Raw genomic sequence first — 10,752 nt, 5'->3', positions numbered from 1 at the left:
GCTCCAACCAGACCTGTCCAGAGCTAGTCACATCTTCACTAATGACCTCATAGCTTGAGGGAGCTCTACTGTCACTCTGGGGGAATATTCATAGCTAACTATGTAACCTTTTTGAGCCCACCAATCTCTACAATTCTGAGCACATTCCCTGGGGGATTGTTAAGAGTTTTCATTCCTACAACTCTCCATTGTCCTGACTGAATTTCTAAGCACCTTTTTTTCTCTAAATATTGATTATGAATTTGAGGAAGGGGAAAATCCAACCCTGGACAGTGTATGCAAACTGAGCTTTCAATTTCACTTAGATAAAATTTCTAATGAATCAGAGGGCTAGATTTCTGGCTTTAGAAGGAGGATCTACCTAAAGGCTTCTATTGCAAACCCAGAGGCTCCTGAAAATGGCACCTTGGTTTCAAGTCACTTTTGGGTGAGGTATGTAACAGGGATGAAATAGCTATAACAGGTGACATCAGCACATGGACATTCTACTGTATCCTGGAGAGCCCTGGCATTCCATGTGATGTCACCAGTGTTGTGGCAACACCAACTGTCATTGGGGCATTTGTGCAATGTCTCGTGTTTCACCTACAGACATGCTGCCTAGACTGAACAGGATTCTTGGGAGACAGGATGGAGAGCACAGGGACACCAAAGGTAAGCAGAAGGAAGATGGCCTTCAGTCTCCATGTCACACATCAAGAAATAGATGGTTCTGGGGAAAGCGCAGTGAGTCCTGGGAAATGGATGAAGAGCTTCCTGAAGGAGGAAGGCTTGATCTGAGCCTTCCAGGATTGAGGCTAAGCAGGTGAGAGTTTCGGAGAAGCAATGGGACTATTTTAGTCCTCTGAATTCTTCAAGGGCAGAACAAAGTTGAGGATTTTCAAGGTTAGTTTGGCAGAGAGCCAGGGATGGTCAAGGCTGCAGCTGCTCTGTTGAGGGCCCTCTGCTTTCACTCTGAGTGGGAAGGAAGCCCAGAGGGACTAAAGAGGTTTCAGTACCAGCCCTGCACTTCACCCACACTGGATGCCTTTTGGTGTGTGTCAATAATAACAAGGAGAGTAAAGTCCCCTGACCAATGCTAGAGATTCTCACATTTTAAATAACAACTACTAGCAGGGCAGGAGCCACCAAGAATTGCTGCATGTCAGTGGTCCCTAAGGTTTCTGAGTTCATGTCTTCTCACTAGCCAGTCATCTTCCCTCTATCTTGAGTGCAGGACTGGGACACCACTCTTCCTGTAAGTATTTGTTCTTGGTGTCAGAGGGCTCACCTATGGAAGCCCAGTCTTTAGGTATTTTCAGTCACACCTTTCAATAGTTGATAACACCTTTGATTACATCCTGTTGGATGGAATATATTCTGGTGAAGCTTTTGGCAAAAGTTTAATCATTACATATGTGACCTATCATTGTTCTGACAGGACCCACATAATCCTCCACCATCCCAATACATTGTAACTGCCCCGTGCGTCTTCTCTAATTTCTTTGTTCACCTTGTGGAACTGATCTTCCTTTCCCATTATCCTGAGCTAATTTCTTAGCATCCTTTATTTCTCATCTTACTAGTTAGCATTCTTCAGGGTGAGAAGAGCCATTCCTGGGCAGTGTTTGGATGAGTCTTGCCCTCCACACATGATGAACTATTGAATGAAGTAGATTCTAATGAATCAGTGAGATCACTGGATTGGAATGACAAGGTGCTGAAGGCCCTCCCCTGTCTCAGGGAAGGTGCTGGAAAGGGCAGCTTGGCTTTTGGTGAATTGGAGAAGAGTTTGTTATCAGATAGGTGATGACATTAGCAGTGACCCTAACTGTCCCTTCTCTGGAAATTCTATTGTATCCTGAGTGTCATTGGCATCTTTTGTGAAATCACCAGTGTTGTGGCAATGCCAAATGCCATTGAGGCATTCATTAAGTGTTTAAGGGTTCACCAATCAACATGTTGGCAAAACTGAGAACACTAATTGGCATAGAAAGCCCTGGATTTCTAAGCAGCAGTTGATGCCAGACATGATCATTCTCTTAATGGGGTTCAGTAGCTGTGATCATTTGAAGCAATGGGCCTATGCAGCTTACCTGGGTTCCTAAAGAGCAGATCGAAAGTGGAGGATGTCTGATGATTAGTTGGCAGAGGGCCAGGAAATGTCAGGGAAGCAGCTGCTTTGCTGGGAACCTTTTCAGTTCATTATGATTGGCAAAGAATGCTACAGGAGGCACAGAACCACTAATGAGATATCAGGGTAGGATGTTGCTGCACTTTATTCTCAGTGGATTTCTATAGATCTCATGGATATATGATATAAATACCAGGAAGGGAAACTTACTATCCATGTACCAAGGTCTGAGACATTGAGTTGCCTTTAGTCCTGCACACAGGTTATCAGGGATGGGAGATTCAAAGCACCAGGTAATCCAGGACTTTTTTGCATCGTATCAGGTATTGGCTGACAATTCCAAACCAACATGGCTGGCCTTTCTTATGACTTTCAGGGACAGTGGGGCTGCAGTAGGCTATAAGGCATATATCTAGCCTTAGAGATTGGAGACAGACACATGACTTATGGTCCCCAGTTTAAGGACATCTGCTCTGATATTTGAGGGCTTCACCGGGTGCCATGCATTTCCTCTCCCTCAGGCCTCCTCTTTGGACTCCACATGATCTCTCTTGGCCCTATGCCATTCATCTGTACAAATTCACTGTGTTTATGTACCTACAGGGACTACTAGGAAGGCATCATCCACACACTTCTTCGTCACTGAGCAGGAGCAGCAGCTGAACCAGGTGGATAAATTGACCCTTCAGCTACAGATGATGACCAATGAGAGGAATGAACTGCAGGAATTCCTGGCCCTTTATAACAACAATGAGTTGAACAACAGGTACTCATCATGCCCATTTCTATGGTAACTGTCTTGACCCTACTGTGCATTTGAGAGGCAGAACTGAAGCCTGTAGGATTGAGATAGGACATAGGCTGTTCTGATTCCTCCAAATGAAAACCAGAGCCTGTGGCCTGAATCACAATCTACAGAGAAGGGCAGTAGGGAGTAAGATCACAACATGCATTTCAAGAGGCCTTGACAGGCATTGGCTTTTAGGAGATGCTCAGTGCTCTGAATTGATATTTATTTTTGCTTTTTGCTATGGGAGCAGCTTGAAGGGCCTGGTGGTCCTACTCAGTCCTTCTGTGTGTGACCAGAAGGCATGGAATTCAATTCTGCTCCTCTCAGCTTGTTCCTTACACTATGAGACAAGGCCCTCTGTCTGCATTTCTGTGACATTATATCTGTGTATGGGAGTTTATACAGCCTTCCTCATGTAGTGCCTCCTCCATGGCTATACTGATTATGAGTTCTGGGTATCCTTACAAGGAGAAAGAATCTGTGTTCTCAAGACAGTAGGAATGCCATTGCAGATTTCAGATAGACCTGGATCTGTGCCATAGTCTCCAAGACCTTCTCAGAGAGCTAGTCTACCTATCCAGGGCTACTGAGGGAGCTCATGTAGTCCTGTCTCCTTCCCTATTGACACCCAGCCTTTCCTGGCCCTGGGACTGTGAGGCAAGTCTAATGCACACCAGGAGATCCAGTATAGAATTCAGGGTGTGACATCCAGTGGGCTAGTGTAGTACAAAACAGAACCTTAATTCATGTGGTCCCTGACACCCATGTTTATGGGTTTCTTTTCTCCTGGGCCATGCCCTACCACAGGCTGAAATCTGAGATTGACATGCTGAAAACACAGCATAAGAAGGAGATGTCAGATGTAAAGAAATTCCCCAAGGAGGTTTGTGAGGCCTCGTACAAGTGCAAGAAGCTGAGTGAGCATACCAACTCCTACCAGTGAGTGCCTAATTTAGTAATTTACTAATTTAGTCAAAATTGGTAAGGACTGCTTCTGATAGTCTGAAGTTTTTCCAGTCCTGCCTGATGCAGCTGTCAGGAGGAATGTGTCCGACCCAACTCCTGCATCAAATGGTCCCAAATAAACACACTGAGGCTTATGTTACTTACAAACTGTATGGTTGATGGCTTAAGTTTCTTGCTAGTTAGCTATATCACCTTAAATCAACCCATTTTTGTTAATCTTTATTTTGCCACATGGCTTCTGCATGGCCAGGCTGCTGGCATGTTTCTCCTTGGGTGGCAGCTGGCATATGCTCTACCTCTGACTATCTTCTTTGTCTCATCTGGATTTTTCTACCTGGCTCCATCCTGCCTTGCCATAGGCTAAAGCAGCTTATTTATTAACCAATGGGAGCAACACATATTCACAGTATACAGTGAAACATTCCTCAGTACCTTTTTCACCTTAGAACAAAGTTGGGCTGTATTTCTAGTCTGTTTACCTCTTAGCAAACAGCCTGCCTTATATCTTTTGGACTTGTGCCTCCTAAACTGAGTTCTCCAAAGAGTGAAGAGTCTGAGAGCCCCTCTCAACATTTTCCTGTCAACTTCTGGAGCTTCTAGACAGAAAACATGGTTTGCACCATGAATGGTTTCTGCGGCTCTGGCAGGAGCTCACAGAATGGTTTCTATGGGACACAAAGATGGAATGTATTCCTGCTGGATCTTCTGTCCTGCTCAGAGCATGGATTATTCCTTCTACCTGCTCATTTTTTCCCAATACTGTGAACAATTAAACACCAGGGTGTGTGTGTGTGTGGGAAGCGGGGGATCCAGTATTCAGAGGAACATGGATCCTTTACAGTCAGGGTCTTCAGAAGTTGTTGGAATTTTTCGGGAATTTGGCTATTCTCTGGCTTTGGCCTGCACCTAAGTGATGCTGCCATAGCTAATCTGGGTTCCAACCAAGGGCTGTTGGGAATGGGGACAAGGGATCTTGCAGGAATCATGGTATTAGGGAGCAGGAGTGGGAGATGGAGGTGGAGCTCATCATTTTTTGTGACATTTCAGCACCCTCTACAGTCAGCTCCTGAGTGAATGGACTCAGCTAAGGGAAAAAGTGAGCACGTTGAAAGAGAACAACAGAAAGCTGCATGGGGAGCAGATTTCACTACAAGAGTCCTGTGAGGAGGCAAGGAGGCTCTGTGAGAAGGCCAATGAGAAGATGTATGACCTCTGGACAAAGCAGCAGCAGGTAGGTTGAAGCAGCAGGGCCAAGCTGCAAACCTATCTAACCATACACATACATATACACACGCCCATGTAACCATCTACTCACTTATCCAACTAACCCATCCCACCCAATAGTTCATTTCTGTGATCATTTACAAGTCTTTCTGGGGAGTTAGTCTCTTGGAAGGCACTGCATGACTGCCGAGGAAACTCTACTGCTCTGCTAGAAGCTGCAGTCCATTGAGGGAGATGGGTAAATCACACGTCACTCACCAATATGCTAGTATGGGGCAGTAGTACTGTGATGGGAGCCACTTAGGGAGTAGCACAGAGATGTGTGTGAATGAGTTCAAGGGTCTGGGTCTCATTTGCTTGGCACAGGTCATATGAAATCAGAGGCAGAAACAGCATGGAAGGAGGAACGTCCTCTACAAAAGCCAAATGACTGGGTCTTGTGGACATCTTTTTGAGTGTCATATACTATTTTGCCCTCTTCTTCTGAGATTGCCATGGTGTTCTCTTTACCAGACCAAGCTCTTGGTTCACACTGACAGAAACTTAAGTAACAGCTTGTCAGTACTGTTTGCTCTGAGTGGCAAGGCAAGTTCTCCCATCCTGGATCTTACACTCGGAAGCTCACTGGATGACCAGGGATATGGCCAGGGCTTATGACAGACAAGGGTCAGGGTGGCAGATTTGAGATTTTAAGAGAACAATTTCTCCAAGTGCACCAACATAGCCTGCAGAAGCACAGCATGTTTCCCCAGACATGTTTAGTCTCAAAATGATGGAAAGCAGAACTGTGGGTCTAACTTGAAACAGCTAGTGTGAGGAGTCTCAATTCAACTGGTAATGCCATCCTCGTTCAGTTGATGTCCTCCTCATTGCATTCTGTTCACTTATGATTTGTGGTGAGTGTGTGTGTGTGTGTGTGTGTGTGTGTGTGTGTGTGTGTGTGTGTGTTGTATACATGCCTGAGGATGCTTACATTTGTGGGGTTGTTGGAAGGCCAGATGATGACATCAAGTGACCTCTGTTGCTTTCTCCCTTATTCCCTTTAGCCCGGGCCTCTCACTGAACCTGAAAATTTCTCTTCTGGCTAAGTGGATAGCCACAGGTCTTTGGATCCCTGTCTCCTCACACTAGAGCTTCCTGTCTTTTACTGTCTCATCTCATTGATAAATAATTCATTTGGTCAGAAAGTAAACTGACTTGTAGGTTTCTCTTAATTTCTGCACTTTTTTATTGGTTTGGAACAAATGCATTTTGTAAGAAATAAAAAAATCAAACAATGGAGCTATTTTAAAAATCAATGTAGACTTTTCTTTCACTGAATAGAGATAACATCCCATGAAATGTCTGGTTTATCTTACTACCTACACAACATGGAACCTGACATTTTGATGCTCACTCTATCATATTTATAGCTGTGTCTTAGGAAAGACTCCTCCTTCTAGTTGTATAGATACTGCATTTCAAGAAAGTGCTATGGGTGACCTAAGTAGCCTCCTACTGACTTAACTGGGGCTGTTTTCACATAATATGTACTGTAATCCAGTCAAAAGTTGTTGGGTAATGACAATAGGGATTTCCATTTTGAAGCGCAATCAATGTCTTTTATGTCAGAATCTGGGCAGGTTTAGTGAGGAGAGTATGATGGGTCAACTTGGATCTATCAAGAGGCTTCATGTCCAGCCCTCTTCCATGGGCACTTGGTATTGTGTGGTCAAACTCATTTGTGCAGAGGTTGTTATTTATCTGTACAATCATTGAGTCTGTGATAAAAAACTGTCCTAGGAGGGGTAATAATTTCAGGCCAGGGCAGAAAAGCCTGGCTGTGTCTAAGAGGCATGTAGACAGCAGGGAGGACCCACTACCTCTCCCTGTAGTACAAAAGGAGTTGCAATATTCTAGCCTCATCCCTTGCCCTTCTGGGTTCAAGAGAGGTGTGTATGTGTGTATTTGTGTGTTTTCTTATGTGTAATTTTGTGGGTATGAAAATATGTGTTTGAGCCTCTATGTGTATGTTTACTGACTCATGGAACAATGGAACATCTTTAAGAATGGTGGAGACAGATTTCAATGAGAAAGTACTGTGCCTAATCTGGTTAGTACCACTTTGCATCAGTCAAAGAACAGATGGTGTTGTCCATCATTCTGCATGTCCAGATAGCTAACTACAACAAAAGACAGAAAACTGATGAAGGCTAAATGTTTTTCAGGTATTTGTAGAGGCAGAATTATTTATCTGCAAAGAAATTCTCTGGATAAATACAAAGAAATAGGGTCCATAAAGGTGAAAAAGAAGCGACTGAGAAGCAGGAAAGGCTGCCTGAGTGTTTGTGACCTTCTCTGCTGAGGTGAATGGTGGCTGACCACTGATGACTTCCCTGCATCCTGTTTTGTTCTTCTCCTCATTGTCTGCTGCCATTTTCCTTTCACCTTTGCCTAAACTTGGTTCAGCTAACCTTGTCCTTGGAGCTTGGCCTGGATTTTATTCTCTGAGAAATTCTGAACTGCAGAGGTGCTTGTGACTGCATCTCAGCCCAGCAGAAGTCACACAGCTATGCTGAGGTGTGAGAAGAGGCTTTCTCAGTGCACCCCTTAGGCTCCTCATACTCTAAAGCACCCACTCCATGTTGTGTCTGCAGCACTCAGAAAATGCTTTTATTCCAAACTTCTTCATACTGAGTTAAAATTGGCCTGATGGAAGGTTGGGAGAAATGAGAACTATCAGATATTGGTAGGCGTGTAAGATGTTGTAGCCTTGTGAGAAGCTCTTTAAAATTATTCAGAATGTTGAATGCAGACTCCAAGTGGACCATTGATTCCAGAATGGAAAGTAGGTGTCCACAGAGAAGAGAGGATAACAGGGTTACAGCAGGACTAATCAGAATACCCCCAACTAGAAACTACTCAGATGCACATCCTTGATGAGTGCAAACATACAATGTGGTCCATGGAATATAGTTAAACATGGATTAATACATGCAATCCTTTCGCTGAGTTAGTCAACCTTCTGTTACTCAAAGAAATACCTGACACAGTCATCTTACTTGGAGGAAAGGTTAATATAGACTCCTGAGTTTAGAGATTTTCTAGTTTCTGAGCATGTTGCTTTGGGCCTAAATTGAGGCAACCAGTGCTTTAGAGAGCTTCTTTAGAATGAAGCTGCCCTCCCTGGAGGCACTGGGAAGCATTGAGTGAGAGCGAGGGGCTTGCCCATTGCCATCCAGTGGTTTGTGCTGGGGAACTAAGCCTTTAATTCACAGACTGGAGAACTTGGTAGGAGAGCTTGGATTACTGGTAAAGGATCCCTGGGGTTCAGCTGTCTGTGTACAGGTTTACAAGGCAAGCATTACATTGACTTATCCACATACTGAATTCTTCTTCCAGATCACCAGGCATGCATGTGCTATACAGACACACAGGCAGGCAACACCTGCACATATAAAGTAAAAATAAAATGAAAAATTATCTAAACAGAGTAAAAGTACACAATCTTTTCCACATCACTGTGTTCAGAGGACATTGCATTTTCCTTTCTCTCTGCTGGAATATGGGTAGAGAGGCTCTTGGTTAATGAAAGGTCACTTTCTTCTTCATAGTATCCCAGGTGATCTCACATTACATCAGTGTTATCTGGTAAACCAAACATGGAGACAATGTTGTGTGCTTGTATGTGTGCATCCATGTACATGTATGTGTTCAAGTGTGTGTGTGTGTGTGTGTGTGTGTGTGTGTGTGTATGTGCATGTGTCTATATGTACAGGGGTGCAGACAACCCTCTCCTAAAAACACAATGTTCTAATGAACAGGAACATCAAAGACTTGGGGAAGATCTTCAGTCCCTGAGGAAGCAGAAGGAGCTGCTCACCCGGCAAAGGGACTTGGCAGCAAAGCTGCAGCATCACTTCACTGTGTCCCAGATGAGGTAGGAGCCCAGGCTTCCAGAAGCAGGGGGATCTAAGTGGGTCCACTGTACCTGGATCTCTGTCCTCTTTGAGTTTCTGTTCAATTGGTAAAGCTCCTAACCACAGCCAGTGAATGAACACCTCAGAGTGTCATTGCTGGCTCAGTCAACAGGAACTTCTGTCCAGGAAGCAATATGCTTTCTCCTTGGTCTTATGGGGATTGTGTCCCCTTCTTCCCTTCTGAGAACTCTAGTATGCTCCGAGTATCTCAAATTTAATGTTTGATCTCCACACAAATATTCCCATGGTAGCCAGAAACCTAGAAGGGGAGTCATCAATCATGAAGGGAAGTGTGCATTCTCTTGCAACTTTATTTTCCATCAGGAACATCACATTTAGAGATAAGTGTCTACCCTTTGACAGATTTGAATACAGCACACACCTGGTGATTGCAGGATTTCTGCAGTGTTTATCAGTTTCTCATGAAAAGATTTACTTTGGTCATAAACAGAGTAGGAGTTGACAAGTTAATCCCATGCAGGGGTCTGGGCTGTAGGAATAATCCGAGCCTTCTCTGCATTGCTGTGTAGGCTCCACTAGAGGGCAGGCATAGAGTTTTCCAGGAGGTTCACATTCACCTGGTATCTAATCAAGGCCAGGTACATCTTCCCTGACCTGTGCCTCAGACCTTCTCATACTGATATTTCTCCAAAATGATGTCTTTGGACTGTTGGAGAAATATAGTGTTTCTTCTAATTCAGCACAGTGTGTATTTTCCAGTTCAACTTCTAGCAGTTTTTAAAAGTTGAGAAAAAAAAATCCTGCCCAGGACCTCTCTGACCCTTTTCCCTTGGGGAAGCAGGGACTGAACTCAGCTGGAAGGTAATGCTCGATTGTCTAGTATGTCTGAGTATATCTGGAGGGGTGGCTCAAAAGCTGACATGGCAGGTCCCCCCCCAGGCTTGTGTTCCAGCTGCCTTTCTCCCCTAGGTTTGAAAACCTCCAGCAGGAACTGGAGCAGACCACAGCCAAGGATGAGAGCCTCCTGCAGATGGAGCTGCTGAAGCAGAAACACTATGTCTCAGGCTAGTAAGCCACCATTGAGCCCCATCCCCAGCAGTCAGGGTGTTCATGGGGTGTGTTTCCTTCCTTAACTTTTGTTTACTAGGGGTGAATAGACCCTGATATTCTTGCCATGTGCACAGCAAAACTGTTTCTGAATCATATTTTCTTTTCTGATTTTCACTGACAGTACCTGTTAAGGAGACTGGGAAGGCTGGAAGAAGCCAAAGACACCTTGAAGGCATGACATTCTACACTCCAGGTTCAAGGCCTCCTCAGAAAATGCCACCTCTTTTCAGCTTTGAACTCAATAGTGAGGCAAATATCAACCTACCATGAGGCGGTCCAGCCACAATCGGATCTACATCTGTTGGCTCACTATCCCCAGATAAAAGTTTGTGTCAAAAACAAGTCTAATATACAGAAAACACAACACAAATTGCTAAGAACCCTGACTCCATATGTGATGGAAATCTGACAAGGAATACAGTGTTAATGTCACACTGCCATCCAGACAGACCACACCAAAAGCATAAGATTCTCTTTAGTGAAGTTTTCAAGCTGAAGCCATGTCATGGACAAGTGTTGCTGCAGATAATTGACTACAGAGAATACGCCAGTTCCTCACCTCTTTTGCTCTTCCATAATGAAATTTCAAAGGAAACTGAAATTTCCTCTTTTTTTTTGGTTTATGTCTC

The 10,752-nt window shown here is 44.2% G+C and overlaps 1 protein-coding gene across 1 annotated transcript; it reads left to right on the top strand.

Annotated features, from left to right (window-relative positions):
- Positions 1–528: 528 nt before the first annotated feature.
- Positions 529–10,184, top strand: LOC143269373 (disks large homolog 5-like). The gene is made up of 6 exons (XM_076554475.1): positions 529–654; positions 2,717–2,879; positions 3,711–3,842; positions 4,917–5,100; positions 8,897–9,012; positions 9,983–10,184. Exons 1-6 carry the CDS (start codon positions 570–572, stop codon positions 10,080–10,082), a joined length of 780 nt encoding a protein of 259 aa, XP_076410590.1. The 5' UTR covers positions 529–569; the 3' UTR covers positions 10,083–10,184.
- The last annotated feature ends 568 nt before the right edge of the window (positions 10,185–10,752 follow it).

The sequence above is a fragment of the Peromyscus maniculatus genome, chromosome 18 (genome assembly GCF_049852395.1).
Source record: "Peromyscus maniculatus bairdii isolate BWxNUB_F1_BW_parent chromosome 18, HU_Pman_BW_mat_3.1, whole genome shotgun sequence".
Taxonomy (NCBI): Eukaryota; Metazoa; Chordata; class Mammalia; order Rodentia; family Cricetidae; genus Peromyscus; species Peromyscus maniculatus.
The sequence above is the reverse complement of the archived record's forward strand: the minus strand, read 5'-3'. Positions and strand labels throughout refer to the sequence as shown.

Coding starts and splice junctions, on each gene's coding strand:
- LOC143269373 (XM_076554475.1), top strand. CDS start 570: ATGTCTCGTGTTTCACCTACAGACATGCTGCCTAGACTGAACAGGATT. Junction 3,843..4,916: donor GAGCATACCAACTCCTACCA/GTGAGTGCCTAA, acceptor GTGACATTTCAG/CACCCTCTACAGTCAGCTCC. Junction 5,101..8,896: donor TCTGGACAAAGCAGCAGCAG/GTAGGTTGAAGC, acceptor TCTAATGAACAG/GAACATCAAAGACTTGGGGA.